This window comes from Crocodylus porosus, unplaced genomic scaffold (assembly GCF_001723895.1).
Source record: "Crocodylus porosus isolate Cpor-Errol unplaced genomic scaffold, CroPor_comp1, whole genome shotgun sequence".
Classification (NCBI taxonomy): domain Eukaryota; kingdom Metazoa; phylum Chordata; order Crocodylia; family Crocodylidae; genus Crocodylus; species Crocodylus porosus.
In genome coordinates this window covers 182,453,820-182,473,978 of record NW_017728886.1, presented here as the reverse complement: position 1 = coordinate 182,473,978, position 20,159 = coordinate 182,453,820, and the positions used below count along the sequence as shown (strand labels likewise).

Sequence of the window (20,159 nt, the reverse complement as noted above, 5' to 3'; positions counted from 1 at the left end):
CTCCCAGTTCTAGAAAGATGCCTAATCTCCCAGTCTTGAGCCATGGTACAATCTCCCTAACTGACAGAGCAATATGAGACAAATGTGCCTGACTGTTGGCTTTGTACTCATGGGTACTCAATAGAGTAGTTTCAAAGAAGGGCATAAGTATGCTTGAAGAGGCCCTTTGTGTGCACTAAAATGTGTTTTGTGCATCCTTAAATGTATGCAAGAACTATTCAAATTTATCACAAGCATAAACTTGATAGAATTAAAACATGAAAGTATGGCTATTGATGTTGGCATTTTCCTTTGCGTGCTGTCACACGTGATATTTTTCACTCATACTGGGCCAAATTGCAATGAGAATATGTGCTGGCAAGAAACCTCCTCTCATTCCATTGTGCAGCTTGAACAAGGATTACAATAAAATTTCATGTGAGCAGGGACTGATCACTGAAAAATTAAATAGTAATCTAAGAGGGCAAATAACCAAACAGGGATGAAGTCTACAGGAGCTGGTCCTCCACATCAGGATGTACAGGCTGCGATATCTTAATAAAGAGTCAATAATGGGGGGGATATTGTGTAATCCTGGAAAGGATTTTGCCACCTAAAATACAATTACTTTCAAACGCTCCTTCCAAGGATGAGGCAACTTTGACTGCCCCTTTGGGAACATGATAAATGAAACTGAGTCACAAATGTTGAAATGAACACCTATTAAGAAACCAAGCCCATTCAAATGCAGTATATTGCTTTCCCTCTCCCCCTTCCCTCCGCAGTCCCAGGAAGACATGTCAAATAGTAAATGGAAACTACGTCTTAAGACAGGACTTTCATTTCTAAAACATACAGACATTAAAAAACATGAAAGTTGCTCCCAGTGTGTTGTACTACCTTCAATACTGTATAATTTTATGACTCGGCTGTTTTCTGGGCCCTGTGCCATGTTTCCTAGTGCTGTTCTTGCAAAGAAGCACAGCCTAAAACCTCATGTTAACACTCTACCACATCAAAATGACTCTAGAAGACAACAAACCATGATGGAAAATTATAAACTTTTAGTAAAAATAAGTTATTCATGGTCTCTTCCTATTTTGGCAAATAGACCTGCAAAGCGGCCTTCTCCTCTGCCTTCCCTTTAAATATATGTGTATTTTAAAATCCACTTTTCACATTGTCAACATGATTTATTATACTATTTATGTTTTGGCATGTTTTCATTTGATATAATGAGATTTTTATGTGTTTTTGATAAAATGTAAGCAGACCGCCTTATTTCTTTTGATTTTTATTAATATATTTCATTACATTTCAATTGTAGTTCAAAATCTCATCATATAAAGGTAAAAAATAGCATATATAGATTGCAGGGACCATTTCTATACCTTCCCAACTTAGGCAGGTGATAACTATTTGGCAGTTCTTCCTGTTTTTGCTTTAATTAGGATCACCTTTTGCTTAAAAAAGAAGTCCCCTGGAATTTGACATGGGAGACACTGACCTCTGGAACTGACTTCCTCTGTGAGCTGCCGCAGCCCTCTCCTCTGTTACTTTTGGAGCACAATGCAAGATGCATATTTTTCTTTTTGCTTGCTTTTTCCTTGACTGTCATTTCTTGGTTTTATGGGTTTTATTTATAGATGGAAGGCGTTGAATATGAATTTTAATTAAAGGAAGGGTTGGATTCAAGCCTGTGGATCCACCATCCTAAAAGTTTTGGTTCTAGGTCAAATTCCTAAAGAAAGGAGATCAGTTATAGCACTGTTTCTGTAGTAAGTATTTATGATTGGTTTGTTACTGGTTTCAATTATTTAAGGATGACAAAGTTGCATAGTACCATGGAACAAGTATGTGCAGTAAGAATATTGGTGATGATGATGGCGTAACACAGGGAAATAGCTCTTTTTCACATATGGAAAATGATTTAATGTTATGAGTTGCATAATGCAGCATTGTATACCTTCATGTCTGAGGCTGTAGTTTCTAATATGCATGCACATTTATTCTTCAGAATTTGAAAAATAGCATTTAGTTCATGTGTATGTTCCACAGATTCTACTTTTATAATTGTTTCTTGGGCTTTTAATATTCAGGTGTCCTATTACACAATCAAGAGGATTCCTGCGTCAAAAAGCAGGAGTTAGTGCCAGGTTGGCATTAGGACTCGAGATTTCATTCTTTAGTGTTTTGCGCTCTTACCATTAAACCACACTCCCCAAAACTGTGCAAATTTATGTTGATGCTCAAATAACAAGGAGAATAATTTATGATACACAGACATTTCTGTGACAATACTTGGGAACCCTTTAGACAGTACCTAGTAAAACTGGAAGACATTAAGAGAATTGAAGTAACTTACTCTATCTTAATGAGAGAGGCATATAGTTAGATGTCATGATAACTAATTATTTCACTGGAATTAGGCAAAGACTTTGGGGAGGTAACATCCTTTCCATTGCAAAAGCTTCAAACTTTGAACGAGCACAAAGTGTGGGGACCTCGGAGTTACAAGTCAAACCAAAATGCGTTCCTCCAGAAGCACGCTGGTCCTGCACGTGGTAACATAGATTCAGCTAGTCAACACAGGTCAGCTACGAAATAACTAGTGTGATTTCTTGCCGGGTTTCTTTTATAGAATACTTCACAAATGATAGTTTTAAAAAAAGAATGTCTCAAAACTGAGAAAAAAATTAAACTCTTTATTGTAGAAATTTATTGTTCGGAAAAGCCGGTTTGGACTGACAGAGACTGGTGATCTGTCTCTTGAAGACATGAAGAAAATTCGCTATCTTTCTTTGATTGAGCTGACAGCCTTCTACGATGCACTGGGAATAGAACTGAAAAGGAACAGAACAGACAGAGTCAAAGGACGAGGTAAACATACTGTAGTAGCAGGATGACAGGCATCTTGTAATTTTTTTAGTGCTTAGTAAGAAGGTACTTCTTAGGCTTCACTTTCTCTCTTTTACATTTTTCTTTTAAGAAAATGGCCTTTTTGGAGTCCCTCTCACAATACTACTGGAAAATGATCAAAAGAAAGTTCCTGGAATAAAAGTTCCTCTCATCTTTCAAAAAGTGAGTAGAACATAATAAGTTCAACCAGTAAGGCTTACATTTTCATCATTAGCATTGACAGTCAAAACAGATGCCAGATAAAAGAGGAGGCAGACTTTAATGGCTTCAAGGTGCTGACCATTTTTTCTGTCTCTCCCTTGTGATTTCAGTCTCTCAGGAGACTTGGATTAAAACCACTATTTTTCTATAATATGTGTACATTGGGATTTTTTTCTAACGTTAGATTTATATATTTACTATTTTGTCCAAGAAACTTAAAGAACCAAAGGATGGGCATGTGGACCCCTTTTTTCATTTAACTCTTGGGCAATGCAAAAGTTTTGTATGGGAGCATTTTGAGGTGTAGTATCACATACATTCAAATTGCAGAGACACTAACATCTCTGAAACTATTGAAAGTGAACTGATGTATTCTACAGGAGGTATATGCTGCCAAGATGATGATCATTCAGCTGAACTGGTGTAATGCCACAGTGACATCCAGTGGATGGCTCATTTAGATGTACATACACATACACAAAAAATGCACATGGACTTTAAGATTCAATGACATTTATCTGTAAATAACTCCTGAAAGAAAATAGAACTGCTAATATTAATTTAGTGTTAACTTGCATATCTATAATCAGTCTTTGCATTATCAGCAAAAACCCCAACTTTGTCATGCGTTGTCAGGTTTACAATGAGAAGTAATAGGGATCTGGCAGGTTCTTTGAGAAAGCAGATAGAACTGGAAGAGAAGAGTTAGTGGTGAAAATCCAGAACCCTGTGAATAACTGCTAAAATGTTATAGTTTTTTTTCCTACTTTCACATTTTGTCAAAGGTGCAGCTGGGTAGTTCTGAACCTTGACAGGGGACAGAGACAGCAGCTGTCACTGGGCTGCCAGCAGCAATAGCAGGAGCTGAGCTAGCAATGTGGGGTCTGCTCTTTCTGTGTCCAACCCCCGTTCCCCACAGTCAGTGCCCAGGACTTGCACCCTGGCTGTCCCCCTGTAGTTAGGTTCCTACATTTTGTCTAAACAAAACACACTTCTTTTTTGTAAAGAATAAAGCCTGAGTACTGAGAGAGCTTATTCTACAGGGAGATCCCAGAAAAAATGATTTTAGGATTATTTTCTAGTCAGAGCTCTTGATCCTGCCCAAAGACATTTATTATTTATAGCCATTTCTAAGAGGCTCATCACCATAACAGATGAGTATCTTGCGTATACTCATTAGTTTTTTCTTCTAACACTATTTTGAGGTATGGAAATCAATATGATTACTGCTAAAAACAGTACTGCTCATTGTAAATTGTAAAAAAAATATACTTCATCAATATTATCCCTCACTATTAGTCCTCCTAGGTACGTCCCAAGTCACAATGTAAAGCCCTGCTGTCCTATGATCTATATAAATGTCTAGAGTCTATTCTGAAAAGGTACAGCCTGAGGAATGCTTGTTTAAATGAACATTAATTATTTGCTATTATAGATCACATAAAAGTAAACTGTTACTAAACTGTTTGTGGGGGACAGGTTGTAGAAATGTACTTAGAGGGTTTTTTCCCCAAAAGGTTGGGTTTGTTTTTTTAAATGCTTCTCTTACTTTTTAGTTGCTGCTCAAGCTTGAGGAAACAGGCTTAGAAACAGAAGGAATTCTTCGAGTACCTGGATCTGCCTCAAGAGTTAAGGTACATACATGCCATCTACCCTTTTCTAGCTTAGAAAGCAACACTTTGGTACAGATAGATCATCAATCTTATACCTGCCACTCAAAGTCTGTGGTTGGCCATTTGCTGCCTGAAACAGAGGCCCAAATCTTTGCAGGGGCTAATGTTTTATTTAGAGCATACATGTACTGAGAGTGCCATTTTCCTACATTAAGCCTGTGCAGAATTCCCTGTTTTCATGACCTTACCTCTTTTCACATGAAATCTCACTTCTATTATTTTAATTTACGTGAGAAATACTGAGTCACTAAAGGGAGGTTATCAAGTAATTTCAGCTAAAGATCCTTGCCATGTTTTTCATTTATCCTTTGTTTGGTGTTTTATAATCGCGGTGTTGGTCTCTGAGAAGCATGTCCTGTATCTATCTGAATGTTTGATGACGGCAGTAGTCCATTTTCACTGTACAATAGAAGAGTTCATTTGAGTAGTAAGGTTGACGCCACGATAAATGGAATCACATTTTATCCTATACACAATGGGACCATTGAAAAAAATAACTATCAACTAAAGACACAGACAGGCTTCCATTCCAGTTTCTGTTCCAATTTTCTCTTTCCTGTTAACCAGGCATTACACTGTGTCTGGACCTGTGTACATAAAGACATAAAAACTAAAGACAACTTGTAGCTGAATAACATACTGTAAGTCATGCCATTACAAATGAGAGAATGGCAAAGCATTGCTTAGTGGCTCTAGACTCAGAACATTTGGTGGAAGAACAGGTCTTTATTATATAGAACTATCTCCAGTATTTGGTGTCTTTTATGTACAATCTTTCCTTTTCTCTGAAATTACTATCAATATTCATAGCATTTTTGCTTTGTTTATATTTTAAGGTGACAAATCCCACCTGCTATAACAAAATATTCCACCTGCAAGTAAAATAGCATTTTTATGAGAGAGAGGCTTAGGCTTTGCTGTGACAGCTGCACAGAATAAATTTAGAGTGTTTCAGGATTTTGTAGACTACTCAATGTTAATTGGCTTGTGAGGTCAATTTTAGCTAGTAAAATATCATATGTTAAAGGGAAGCTTTACAAGGCACATAATGATGACAGGCTACAGAGCCCATTTCAAGTTAAAGCATAGATAAGGGGTGGAAGGAGGTGACTGAAGCTATGTAAATCAGGGATGCATCTTTCAAGAGGTAAAGTGAAAATTGGATGAAGCCCCATATTCGTTACTTTGGATAAGGCTCTGCAAATTTAGAGCTGGAGATAACTGAGGCCATAATAGGGCTTGATTCTTCAAGGCTTTGGGAAAGTGCAGATTTTTTTACCCCCACTGACTTCATTAGATGTTGAGAGAGCTCAGAACCCTGCAGAATGCCCAGTGTCTTGCAGGATTTAGCCCCTCATCTGGACAAGGATTCTCCAAAATCCCAGTTTGAGTTTTTGCAATAGTTCATTGTTCTTTCGCACAATCTACACTTCTTTCTATGTTGCAGAAATATAACAGCACAGCTGTTTTGTACATTTTAATAATTAAGTTTTGTATTTGCATACACTCTCTTGGTTTTTGTTCAGCTATTCACATCCTGTACACAGAAAATTACTTTGTGATGTGTGTTTCTGTATATATGACTTTCCTATACTAAGTGGCAAATTAAACATCCACATGAAAGATGCCATGCTCTTTATTTGAGTTTTTGGTTCATTTAAGTCATTCCAGCAAGTCAACCAGTAAAAGGTGGAGGGAAAGATTTCCTTAAGCAGATCCAGATTTCTTTCTTCAAAGCCGTCATACATTATTATGACATTAGGATTTGAGGGCATTCCAACTTTATTTCACTCTTGTATTAAAAAATAAAAGGCATATGGAGGTGGTTAAGGGTGAGCTTTTAATATGACAAAGAAGAAGAAATAAATACAAGTTTTCCTCTGCCTCTTAACTGTGGTATGTAACAAGAGCTCCACTGAACAAAAAATCAAAATGAAATATTAAACTAGTCTATTGTGAGCTCATAAGAATGAAAAAAAGACTGCTTGAAGACTATATTTCTTAATATAACTAGATGTGTATACAAAGTGTGTGGCAAAAGTATTGGTCTCTCCTCTTGGTTGTCTTCTTTTACCTTCTTCCTGTTCTTGGAATATTCAGCAGCAAAATATTGAGAGCTCTTTCTTTCCCCTTGTGGTTTTGATGAAGTGAGGGGTTCTGCTCCATATATCTCAGTCAGTTACCAGGAGGGAATTTAATCCAGGTGTTTGAAGGGATTAGGTGCAAGTGATGTGAATAAAAAGGCAGTTGAGATAGCAGAGAATGCAGCCAGTAGAATGTACTAGTAAAAGAGGTATTGTAACATTAAACACCAAATCCTGCATGACTTTCTATTTCCTTTTGTGCCAACCATTTCACTTCATTATGTGTGACTGTATTCGATATGTAATTTCCTTCTATTAATGTGAGGCAGGCTTCATTTTTTAAAAGCTCTTCTTTCTCAATGAGCTAATTTTCTTTCATACTGGCAATGCAGATTTGACAAAAATGTGATTAAAAAACAGCACATCAAATATAAAGCCCTGCTCACATAAACAGTCGTATTGAAATCAACGATTCGCTTCATGTGTATATGGCAAAGTATTTGGCCAGTAGTAATTATAAAAGCTACTTAATTTATGGATGCATAAGTGAGGATAAATATGAATGAGCAAACAAGCAGTACCATTCTTGCAGGCAAAAAAGCTGTTTTCAGGAGATGAAGATACAAATCAAGCTGTTTGTGAGGCCTTCTTTGGAGTAGGAGCTCTGGTTTTGAAGAAAGTTTCCTTTCTAGATTTCTTGCAGAATAACAGTCTTTAGGATTATACCATGGCCTTCTGGTATGGGTGTTGGTCTGTTTAAATAAACAGCAAGGTAGCATTCTTTGTCTGGGCATTTTTATCCTCTTCAGAAGCACAATTTGACACATCTTGTTGGTGCAGTCTGAAACACAGTCAGATATTGAAGTGCTCCTGTTCACTTAGAGTGTTTTTCAGGATATCAATGGGGAACAATACATTACATATAACATGTTACTTTCCCTGACTTCTCATCAGACATTTTGGTGGGATTTGGACTCTAAGGGCCAGATAATGCTCTCACTTAAAGCCATACTGAATTTCTCTCTCTCACACACACGCGCGCGCTCACACACGCGCGCGCGCACACACACGAAAGAGAGGTTTAGTTATTTACACTCCCTTCGTTTGAAGTAAAGGCATCCGAAAGCAATTGGTTTAGCTGGGCAGACATAATAATACATTTTTTTTTGTCCCGGAGTATTGAATTGGTACTACTATTGTTCCTCATAACTGATCAGATGTGTTAACTCTTGTCTATAAAGAAAGACTAGAAAATGGAAGTAAAACTGAATTTAAGAATCCTATTGTGTACTATTGTGTATACTACAAAACAACCTGAGAAAGGCAATGGGACTAGATTTGCAGTTTAAGTGTCAGAGCAAGTAAATGTTCTCCCCCTTTGTGTTATAAGAGTTAAAGGCTCTTTTATATACATATACTTCAAATACATAGGACACATTTTTTCTTGCAAATATTTATTTGAATAGCTACTGCATTTCAAAGTATATTTTGCTTTAAGCTAGTACAGTATGCCCTGTTATCTGGCATTTTACTAACTGGCATACTCTATTAACTGGAACTCTGTCTGGCTGGTTGGCCAGCTGGACACAGGGACTGGGGGGGAAGCTCACACATAGTGGCTGCCACCACAGCCGCCACCCACCACCCACCACCCTTCGCTGCCGCCGCTCTGCATCCAGCCGAAACATATACCCTGTGCTGCCACCGCTCTGGTTGCTGCCACCCCACCCCACCCTGCTTCCATTCCCCCCCAACTTCACATCCAGCTGAAAACAACTGGTCTCAGGTAACTGGAATTTTTAGATACCCAGCACCCCCCATTCCCAACTCTTTCCAGATAACAGGGATTTACTGTACTTGGGATATTTGTAGAAGTCCAGCTGCAGCATGCAGAGCACAAAACTTGCCCAACAAACTTGCCCAAATACAGTGGTGGCAAGCCTCCACTGAGCTTCGTGCTGTCACAGCTGGTATCTAAGTTAGTTAGTTTCAAGTCAGCCTGGGTGCGTCTACTCGACACTTCAGTAACAGCAAAATCAACATAGACATACCCTGGGTTGTGGAAGGCATTTGTGAAATGACGTCAAACATCTAAGGTTAAAAGTCAGTTTGCTTTCTTCTGTCTTACAGAATCTCCACCAAGAACTTGAAACAAAATTTTATGAAGACTTGTTTGACTGGGACCAAGTACGAAACAATGATGCAGCAGGGCTGCTAAAGATGTTTATAAGAGAACTCCCAAGTCCTCTCTTCACCGTAGAATACCTGCCTGCCTTCATTATGTTAGTGGAAAGTAAGTAGAAAAAGAATGAAAGAAAAGGAAGAAAAAGAGCTAAAGGACAGGAAAGAGACTGTCTGTATGACCTCAAAGATTTGGTTTTCTATAGTTCCTTCTCATATTGCCCATTTGTGACCACCAAAGAGAAGGGATTATCTTTATGATCTCTGGACCCTGCCAAGTCAGAGTTAGATAAAACGCCTAAAATAGTATTATAGTTTGCCTTTTAGTTTTCCCAGATGGTATAATTCGAGTATAGGTCCAAGAGGCAGAAACAAATACAGTGATCTAAAACTTAGGATATTTTGGTGACAGGCCGGGAAATAAATGCCATGTGATCTGAGCAGCACATGGGATTCTCGTCCTCTATTCCAGGAAAGCATCTTGTTACCTGAAGAAGAAATCCTTGCACTATTTTCTGATATAAAATTTCACCCCTAAAAATTACCTTCTCATGTAGTATTTATGACCCAACAGTAGCTGCAGATGAAACCAAAGTATATGCCATCAATTCCCAAACAACAGTGTCTACTGCAGCAGCAGCAGCAGAGAAGGGGTTGACTCTTTGCTTGTGGTACACTGCTAGCATAGATCAAAGTAACATCACTACAACCAATGATCCTGGCTACAACTTCTATTTTCAGGAAACTTTCCATGGAAAGAATTTCCTACCTCTGCAGCTTTCTTCCACTTTAGTAATTTCCCAACGGCTTTATTCTATTGCATTTATAAAATCAAACCATATTTTGTTTTGCTGTCAATATTGCTCTCTAACCCAGCAAGTGGGCCAAAGACACCAGAACCAGTCTCCTTCTCTCTGTGGATCCACTGGAGATTTTGATCTGGGCACTGGAACTACTACTATACCCATTTTAATATAGTAAAGTCTCTGTAAGGCATTCAGTGCTGCCACCGTCTCCAAATCTACCTGCATTGCTTTCAGCACTAACCTAAAAATCGTTACGACTTTACAGATATTGATTATTTATTCTCAGGAATCTCCAAGATCAAATTACAGTTACAAGCTTTACATCTGTTGATCTTGTTGCTGCCTGATGCCAGCAGGGACACAGCCAAGGTAGGTGCTCTGTTTCATAATACCTGCCATCTGTATTTTTTATTTTTAAATGAGAGTCAGTATTTGTTTTAGACAAGAAGTGATCCTGAAATTATTTGTGCCTGTTTCTTATCATCTGTCTGAAGAGATGCATCATTTCTCTGAGTACAGCATGTTACACTATTTAATAGGAATGATAGCTGGATGGATTTTTTAATAGATATTATTCACAAATGATTTTTAAAGGGATTTCACTATTGGGTATTCACCACATGGCTTGCAAAATGTGATCTTCCAACATTTGTGTATTGGCACAGTGTTCTCTTTGGCTCTCCACAATCACTAATCTTAATTTGTGTTATGTAGTTATTGATTTCCAGTTTTAGTTAATGTTACCACATTTGTCTGCATTTTAGAGGCTTTGATTTTCTTTCATTTGTATTGCTTCTAATTGTGTATTCCCGATAATATATAGTTGTAGAACAGCATGGCTGGCTGAGGGGGAGAATGGGCTTGGGGTACTACTAGCTCTGCTCTGTCTCTAAGGGGACACTTCACATCCCTGCCCAGCTCCTTTCCCCTCAGCAAAAGAATACTGACCTCTGCTGTAAAATATGAAGTAATACACAAGTATTATTAACAATGGCTTTCGACCAAATTCTGTACCCATGGGCAGAATTATACAGTACTCTATTCTACAAAAGAAGAGTGCTAATTATTCCTAAATTATTAAGACACCCCGAGTAATCTGAAGATTCTTGCACAAAAGTGCAACAAACCTTTTTTGACTCTGCCAAAAATGGTTTCGGGATTTAAGTGTTTCTGCCCATCTTATCTCAGGACTGTCAGCAGAAGTGTCCGGGCTCATCTTGCCTGTGCGGCTGCTGTATAAAGAGAGAACTAACCACTAAGATAATTAGCACCTTAATGATATATGCCTTACAGATCAAAATGTTGAATGGTGTATTCAAGTTACAGTTCAAGGCTGTATTCAAGTACTAAGGTATTTCACTGTGCTGAGTATGAGAGATACTGCTTTTCCTAGGCCTTTCTGCAGTTCCTGAAAAAGGTGGTTGCTAATGAAGGGAAAAACAAAATGAACTTATGGAATGTTTCCATGATCGTTGCACCAAACCTCTTCATCTGCAAAGGCAAACGGGCAAACCAAGAAGAAATGCAAGCAGCAGCCACCACAGCACACATAGTCAGACTTTTAATTAGGTACCAGGACATCTTGTGGACAGTGAGTAATGATGACTGCAATATATATGTTATGGTTTCTATATGGAGATGTATTTTTCTGGGTATCCTGACTGATTGATACCATACAAGGCCGCTATATAAACACAAGGGTTACTGTGTCAGACTCTCTGGCTTCCCTTTCTTCTGACCTCCAAAATGTTGTACTCTGGGCTGCAGTGACCAAGCTTCCATAAGAGCAGTACAAGGTGCTGCCAGTCAGACTGTCCTACAACTTGGCAGTCAGGACGCTGTCCCAGGAAGAAGGGGATGTAATACTGGATCCATTTAGGCCAAAGGAGAGTGTAGAGCACAGGGCTCCTTTCCAGGTGAGTGCCAGTGGGCTGTTATACAACAGGTATGAACCACCGTTACAGCACCCTGCATCCTGAATAAGTGGGGGTATGAAAGGTTGAATGTCATTGTACTTTATGCTTCCAAGTGGAAGTTACCCAGTAGTTTAACTGTCAATTTTGACACTTATACACACTTTGCAGTCCTACTGCATGTGCAGTATAAATGCATAAGCATCCTAGAGAAGAGGGGAGGGCCTTCTCCTGTTTTATCCCAATAGTCTAGTGTCCAACATGCAGCCCACAGGTCACATAGGGATGGGGGTGGCATGGGGTGGGATCTCAGCATGGCAGCAGAGGGGGAGGAGGCAAACTGAGGGAGCACAGGGCCTGATACAGATGTGCAGGACCAGCTCAGGTAGCATGGGGATGAGGCAGTGTGAGGCCCAAACCAAATGCAATGGGGCCCAATCTGGCCATGAAGGGCTGGGCCAAGGCAGCACAGGGCCAATTTTGTGTGCAGGTCCAGGCTGAAGTAGTGTGGAGCCCAATCCTGCATGTCGACCCCACGAGGGAGCCAACCTGCAGACCAGCCCCACACCAGTTATCCAGCCCTCTGGGCTGAAATGTTGAGCATCATGGCCTAGTGGATCAGGCATCACCAGGAAACAGAAGACCACGGTTCTAGGCCACCCCTCACGCAAAGTGGGGTTTTAACCTGTATCTCTCTGGCTCCCTCACTGTCCTGGGTGGTAAAGGATTTAGTACTGGATCTGCTCAGGCTGGGGAGAAGGTATCGAACAGTGCTCTAAGCATGTGGCTACAGATCAGGCATTATTCATTTTTTCCTCTTAAAGTTGAATCTTGGCCCTTTGCAGTTAATAGTCACTGGAGAGGTGTGAAAAACTTTCTGCCTCACTGGGAACAAGGGTCCAGGCTAAAACACTTCCACAGCAGTACCCATCTCTCTGAGTCGTATAGGCTCTGGCTTGTTCCCTTGCTCCTGGTCCTACCCTCCTCCCTATTTTGGCTGCTGCTTCTTACTGCACTTGGAGAAGGATCACAAACTGCATGTAAGTGCCAGAAATAAAAGGTACATTGGCTGAGTAACTGCCATAAGTACGTATAAAGTGAAATAGGAGTCTGCCCCTAATATTCAATCCTGAGTCAGTTGCCTATGGCCTGGCTTACATGTTACATGCATTATACAATTACCTGGTTAACTGCAGAATTAATTTAGACTGGCAAATTAACAATGGCACCTTTAAAAAGGTCTGACTAGCTATAAAATTATTGCCAGAAAATGTGTAATAACTTTATAGCTAGTTTCTATTCAGCTTTAATTTCAGGTTGGGAACTGCATCAGCTGATCAGAGCTCCCAGCTGTGGGCACCCATGTGCATCCCTGGGTCTGGAAGCTCCCAGCTGAAGCTGTCTTCCAGCTGTGGGAACACATGCTTACAGAGCTGGGAGCCCATCAGTTGACAGGGCTCCCAGCTGCAGGGAAGCATAATGCACCCTGCGCCTGGGAGACTGCAGCTGCTACAATCTCACAGCCACAGGGACGCACCAGGCATCCCATGGCTGAGATTGCAGCAGGTGGTCTCTGTCACATGGTGTACCTCCATAGCTGGAAGATCACAACAGCTGCAGTTTCCCAGCTGTGGAAGTGCATGGGGAGCCCCTGTGGCTGGGAGCTCCATTAGCTGACGGGGCTCCCAGCCATGGGAACTTGCTTCTTGCTGGTGCAGCAGCCCAGCAAGAAGGGGTGCTGGGATCTGATTTTAGATCTCAAAAGCCCACTTCCTGCCATGCATGTGTGCCATGCATTGTGTGAATCACGTATTAGTTCCATCACGCCTTCACCTGCATGTGTAGAGGGGCCCTAAATGCTGAAGAGCTGTAGCAGATCAAGTCACCTTTGTGCCTTAAATTTTTTGTTAGCTAGGTATAGGCCACCATGTGTCCTGCCCACTCATTATGTAGAAGCTCTGCATTATTCTTAAATGGCACTACCACTCTCCATTACTTATATATGAACCTGGATGCCTAACCCTGAAAATTTGGATTGCCTTCCTAGGGCACCTGTTGTTTTGGGTATTGCTGTGCTTTAGCAAAAATGCCTACAAGATTGAACTAGATCTGGCCTACTCTCTCGGTGCACCTCAGTTATCTGTCTGTAAAATGAGGATAACAGCACTTCTTTGCCTCTCAGGTTCCATTAAAGTCTGTGAGCTGGTCACGTACCATGATAATGGGAACCATAAAAGTCCCAAAAAGAGATGAAAAAAACCCCCATTATGGCAACTAACACCCTGCATGCCTACAAGTGCCAGCTTTAGCAGAGCTCATATATTTAACGAGCATGAAAACTGAACTACCATCTCACCCTTGGAAGTGGTAGAGTGTTATAATAGAAAGTTGCCTAGTCTTTATGACTTACGGGATAAACACATGGTTTCAATTTCCAGTGCTTTTAATTTGGCACTAAAGTCACTTTTATAGGAAAGGGGTTTTTATCTCCTTTGTGCGTGCTCAACCTTGTTTTCCTTCACCTAGGTCCCATCCTTCCTGATTTCTCAGGTAAGAAAGATGAATGAGGCTGCAATGAACAACAGCAAGAGGCAGCTGATGTTTGACAAGGGAGTGAGAAAACTTCTAAGGAGGAAGACCATTGAGCGAGAAAGGCCCGAAAGATCAGAGGTACATTCTGATGTATCATGTTTAAATGGCGTCCTCACACTACTTCCTGTCCCCTCCTCTCTTAAATGCCTCTGAGTGGAGAAAAATATTCATTCAATTTTTTTTTAAAAAAAACGACCCCCTCAGCCTTGTTAAATCCTTCCTCAAAACTACCTCTATTCTACTAACAAATTGCTTCCATTTTAGACTGGCTAGGCAAGCTGCAAGCCTCTGTTAACACTCTTCATTTTGCTTCCTCATGCTCTCACCCACTCCTTTCTATCTGACTGTTTTCTCCTTCTGTTGCATCTCATATAACATACAGCCTGTGAGCAATCCAGGCAGGGTCTCCTTTTTATTTGTATATATAGTATCTTGCACATCAAGATGCTTTCTCTCTGCCTACTACTGTGATAAAAATAAATGCCACTAGTAATATGTTCTTTAGATGTTTAGGAGGCAAGTAAGATTCACTAGAGAAGGAAGCTGTGTTAGATTAGATGTTAGAATTGTAAGTTTTATAGCTATAGGAAAACATTTCCCATGAGTCTGTAATCTCACAGCAGCTTGCTTTGCCATACAGAAGAAATTTATCTGACAGCAATCTTGGAAGATGTAATCCCCAGAGCTAATATATTGCTACAACACAACACAGAGGCTCTGAAGTTGATTAATGTGGTGGGGGAAGTACTAGGTGGTGTGGTGTCAACCATCTCCTCTTCCTCATTTTAGTTAACTCAGCAAACACCCATGTGTTTGAGAATTACAGTCACCCTTCAAACAGAACTGAATCTTCTGAGGAGATTCAGTGAAGTCCTAGAACTGCAGTAGATTAAAAGGTGGTTAAAATAAATGAGCCTCGTCCAGCCCTGGATTGGGTTGCCACATCCCATGGGTCATGGTTCCATTGCTTTGTGTTGAGACACTGAACAAAGCAGGCACATTCACCTGGCACAGCAAACTGCATCATATGCTGCTCCTGTCGTAAGCTACAAGGCCTGCAGCTCTTTGGACCTGCTCCTTAGCTGTTTATATGGGGAATGGAGAACTGCTTTCCTCTATGGGCCTTTGTACAGACAGAAAATGAGAAGCTTCCCCAGGCCTTTACATCTGGCATAGGGTTGAAGAACCCGAGAGGAGAATAGCATTGGAGGATATGGGAAGCAGAGATAGTGCACTTGAAAGAAGAAAGGTGGTATGCAAAGAATAGTTGGCCTTTATCCACTGAGATATTTGAAGAGTCCATTTACCAGCAGTGATGCATATGCATTGCAAATAGATATGTGTGCTTGTGTGCATATTTGTCTGAAATGTTGATGTAAACTACTGCGATTTAAAATTACATTCATGCAATAAGAGGCAAGACAGAAAAAGTTGAGCCTGGGAATTTAAAAAAATGACAAGTTTGAGCTTTCTGAAATGTGTTGTTTAGCAGATGGCAGTCAGATTTATACCTCACCAGGGGGTAACAGAATCCCTGGAATATGAAAGGTAAATTGGAGGTGAATGATGTTTCAGTAAGTGAGTAAAATTTCCAAGTATGTAGCATAAATGCCAGGTTTCAGATGTTTAAAATTATGCAGCTCTAGTTGTGGGATAGCAGCTAGAGGATCTATTGTACATTACACAGGGTGCACAGGGTACTCTACTCAGGGTGATATTAACTGGAATTAACTGGATTAGCCTTGGAATACAGGGCTTCCTAATCGATTTATCCTCTTAGAAATCACGGAAGAATGAGTAAACTTCTATAACCAGTAGTCTGAACTCTGTATGGGGTTTTGTACAAAATTAATGGAAACCATATACGATGTTCATATTTTACTGTACATAAACTTGGATGTACTTGGGCTTGTGGAGGGGGTGGGGGAGAAACCTCAGTCTCCTTGCCTGTGGCTGATTTCTTCTTCAAAAAGAAAGACAGGATATGTTGTAGTATTTAACAGAGATTTCAAACAAGCCTGTCTGTGGTCAGTGCACTCAGAAATAACCTATGGGAACATGTTGCCATCTGGACTTGGAACATTTCTGCTTCAATTCAAATTCAGGGTTTGTAGTATATGCTCATGCTTGCCGGGAAGTTTTATTCATTGTGTTTTATCTTGTTCAATAGTGTTTGTTATATGATCACAACTATGTGAAATACCCGACTTGTAAACCATAGCTTAATCATTGTAATAATTCACCTGAACCACTGATTTTTTTTTTCACAAGCAATCTTGAAAGACTTTGAACTGCTTCTGAGATGACCTACAGCATGATATATACTTATACTTACTGTCTTGAATTTTCTTTAGGGAATTGTCACTTTGCCACCATGTCTGCAGTCAGACATACCTGAGGGAGTGATAAGAGTTTATGCTCCACTTCATTCAAAAGTTTCTATGGCAATTCAACTGAACAGTCAAACCAAAGCCAAAGACATTCTGGCTCGATTTCACTGTGAAAACAGGTGAGGAAAAGCAGGAGGCCATCAGTACATTCCTTCCTTCCTTCCTGAATAATATTTTCAAAATCATAAAACCTTGATCATCCATTTTTCAGAGGCGCATATTATAAGAACATTTTAATAACCCCCAAACAGTAATTTACAGTAACACTGGTCAGTAAAAAATGCCTAACATTGATTTCTGGTCTTCATGTTCTTAATAATTGGTACCTTTGGAGAATCAATCTCTCTTTTTTGCTGAAAAATATGTATTTCTAAACTTCCTGCAGATAGAAGCCTGAAAGATTGTCTTAAGTCTGACTATAAAAGTTAATGTTGTTATTGTTGTAAATGAATGCCAATATATTTTTATGCAAAAGGAAGTCAGCAAGCCATATTTTGAAAATCCTTTTGTAAAGTCCTTTAGTGTAATTGAATAATTTGTTTTTTAAAGTAAATTGTAAGTGGAGTGTATAATCAAACCATTATGTACAAAATGTAAGTGCTTAAATTCAGTACAAATATATAGAGAATTCCTTGTTTGTTTATAGTAGAATCATCTTTTTAATGCATGCAGTCATAGTAAATATATGAAAGATTAAATCTCAAACTCTTCTCTATTATAGCTGTGGATCATCAGAAAACATGAAAGGGCAGAGCCAAAGTTTATATGAAATTGGAGGAAATATAGGTAAGCTTTATTCTTAAAATTCTATTGTTACTATATTTACTCAAATACAAGACTAGATTCCTCTTGCCTGGCAATTGGCATGGGGAAAAAGCCCCTCATCTAATAAATGTATACAGGAAAACCTCACTAAATACACTGACATTAAACTGTGTAAGCAATGGAAACTGACTATGAAGTTGATTAAATGTAGCTAACACTCAGCATAACTATAAAACACATGGCCTATATTAGACAAACAGGCTGATAGGAACTTTTTTCCTCTTTTTTTGGCCCTTTAAAACAACAACAACAAACCATACGGATGTTCCCAGTGCAGGGAATAGGCCCCAGGCCTGGAGGTAATAAAATATCAGGCTGGTACCAGGAAGACTAGAGTCAGCTCTAATGGTCTCTCCTGAATGCCAAAAATGTTGCTACATTTGATCTTAAAAGACCAAGATAGATTAGTACAGTCCATCTAAATAACATAAATGCTAATGCATGTTAAATACAGTCCCCTTCACTGCCAACTCTTTTTCAAGTCATGGTGAGCTACTACATTGCATACATTTTGATGATGACTTCACTCCTACAGGTAAGCTGTGCCTTTCTTTCCCATTTCCAACAATTCCCATTTCTTCATCAGCCTTACATGTCTGGCAAACATCACCAAGCAGAGCTCTAAACAGTTTACCCAGAATCTCTCTGTTGCCCCCTCTCTCAGGCTGGTGTATATGATTAGTGTGGCCACACCCTTCATGAGGTGGATCTGCACATACATTTTTGGAGTACCCCAGGACTCGTAACAAGAACATCGAGTTCCAGGTATAAGTGGAAGCTAGCACATGGATCCTCTCTGCAGGGTTATCTGGAATACATACACATAGTGAGCCACACTGAGCTGTAGAGTCACCATGACTTGAAATACTGTTGACTCGGGCAGGGCTCAGCTGAATGAACTATGTGTGAATTAAAAGCATTTGGCTTTAGATTCATGTCATACATAGTTTGTACTATATATTGGTAGACATAAATGTACTGTTCAAAAGTATGCTTATGGAGTATCTAAGCTACAACTTGTAGCAATTTCAAAAAAAGGTAACATGCATCAATTTGGGATGAATTAAGTGTATGGGTATGATATGCTAATTGCTACAGCTATGTTTAATGTCAAGATTATTGTTTTCAAATTTGCTGATCACTTCCATGTGTCAAGGGAGAGCAGGGTCGGGCAGTAAGAAGGGGAAAGGGGCTGCCAGGGGAAAAGGCTGGGGGGGGAGTAGAAAGCAAAGTGACTACTGATGCCCAAGCTGTATTTTTGCTGCTGTAGCAGTAGAAGGGGGACAAATTTAAGGCAAACCTCCAATAATTTGATTAGTGCCTGGAAAATTATAACAGATTTGTACATTTTCCATATACAGAATCTAATTATTGGGGGCTCATCTTATAATCAGGATCATCTTCTATTTGAGTAAATACAGTAAGTCCCTGAATCGCTTGAATTAATTCAATTTGTTGGTATCTTTACAAAGAAGGGTCTTCTATACTACAGTCCTTTTACAGGATAAAGGGGTTTCTGAGTCAGAGGGGGTGCATCTATATGTGCGCCTTACTGCAGAGTACATTAATTAGCTCCATGGTTAAGTATCACCATCTACAGGTCTGCCAGTAGTAGGTCAGAGTAAACTAATGAACTCTGCTGTAAGACTGTATTATCGGTACTATGCTACAGTGGAGTAACTTACTGAGTTGAAATACACATGTAAACGCTGACTGCAGGCATAAATTGCACCTGGTCAGCCCAGTCAGCTTTGCGGCTGGCTCCACCCTGGTACAAATTGCTGCTATCCTGGGCATACATGTAAATCCCGTGCCCGGGACCATTGGAGCCAGTTACTCTGACTGGAACTACTCTGGAGATTATTGCATTGCATTAATTGCATGTGTTGATGCACTGAGCCTGTTGAAGTCAGTGGAAAGAATTCAACTAACTTCATTCGACTTTGGAGACAGCTATGGCCATGCCATAGTGCATGGAGCATGCTATAGTAACCTGATGCATGTCTGTCCAAGCTTGTGTTCCTGCCAGACTCATCCAAGCTTTTATATTTTTTCTCATTCTCATGTCCATTGCTTTTCTCTCACCTGCGTTAAAGAACCATTCTTCTCCTTTCTTGTAAGCAAATTCCCTGCCTGCATTTAACAGTTTAGAACAGATTTCTCCAGTGAGGTATTTCAGTGATAACCTCCTCAGGTACAGAAATGCAGAGGCTGAGTTACATGCTTGCACTGAAGTGCCCATGCCTCATTGAAACTAAGGTTCTTGGGATAAAGACTTCTTTCATGTCTTAAACAGTGAAACTTTTACATTAATAATAATAATAGTGCATCATTGTGCATGTTCTTAATCAAAAGCAAAAGACAGATGTGTTCATTGTTGATCCATAAAACAAGAAATTATATATAAACAAAGGCATAAGGTTAAAGTCATACACTGATAGTTAGGCAAAGATGCTCACAATAGCACTTAATATAGTCATTGTTTATAGTGAAACCGTAACATTTAGATAAAATGCGAGTCTCATGTCAGGGTTCTTATGAATTGGAATTTGGACTCATAAATCCCAACTTCCTTAACATGCAATTTGCAGACAGG

The 20,159-nt window shown here is 39.7% G+C and overlaps 1 protein-coding gene across 4 annotated transcripts in view; it reads left to right on the top strand.

Annotated features, from left to right (window-relative positions):
- Positions 1-20,159, top strand: part of ARHGAP28 (Rho GTPase activating protein 28) — a 106,143-nt gene that overhangs the window by 81,973 nt on the left and 4,011 nt on the right. For all 4 annotated transcript variants that reach the window (XM_019546267.1, XM_019546257.1, XM_019546283.1 and 1 more), the window contains 9 exons: positions 2,694-2,859; positions 2,969-3,060; positions 4,656-4,733; positions 8,987-9,149; positions 10,130-10,212; positions 11,237-11,434; positions 14,283-14,426; positions 16,703-16,857; positions 17,460-17,524. In XM_019546267.1, the coding sequence (XP_019401812.1) occupies positions 2,694-2,859; positions 2,969-3,060; positions 4,656-4,733; positions 8,987-9,149; positions 10,130-10,212; positions 11,237-11,434; positions 14,283-14,426; positions 16,703-16,857; positions 17,460-17,524 (1,144 nt within the window). The remainder of the gene's footprint in view (positions 1-2,693; positions 2,860-2,968; positions 3,061-4,655; positions 4,734-8,986; positions 9,150-10,129; positions 10,213-11,236; positions 11,435-14,282; positions 14,427-16,702; positions 16,858-17,459; positions 17,525-20,159) is intronic.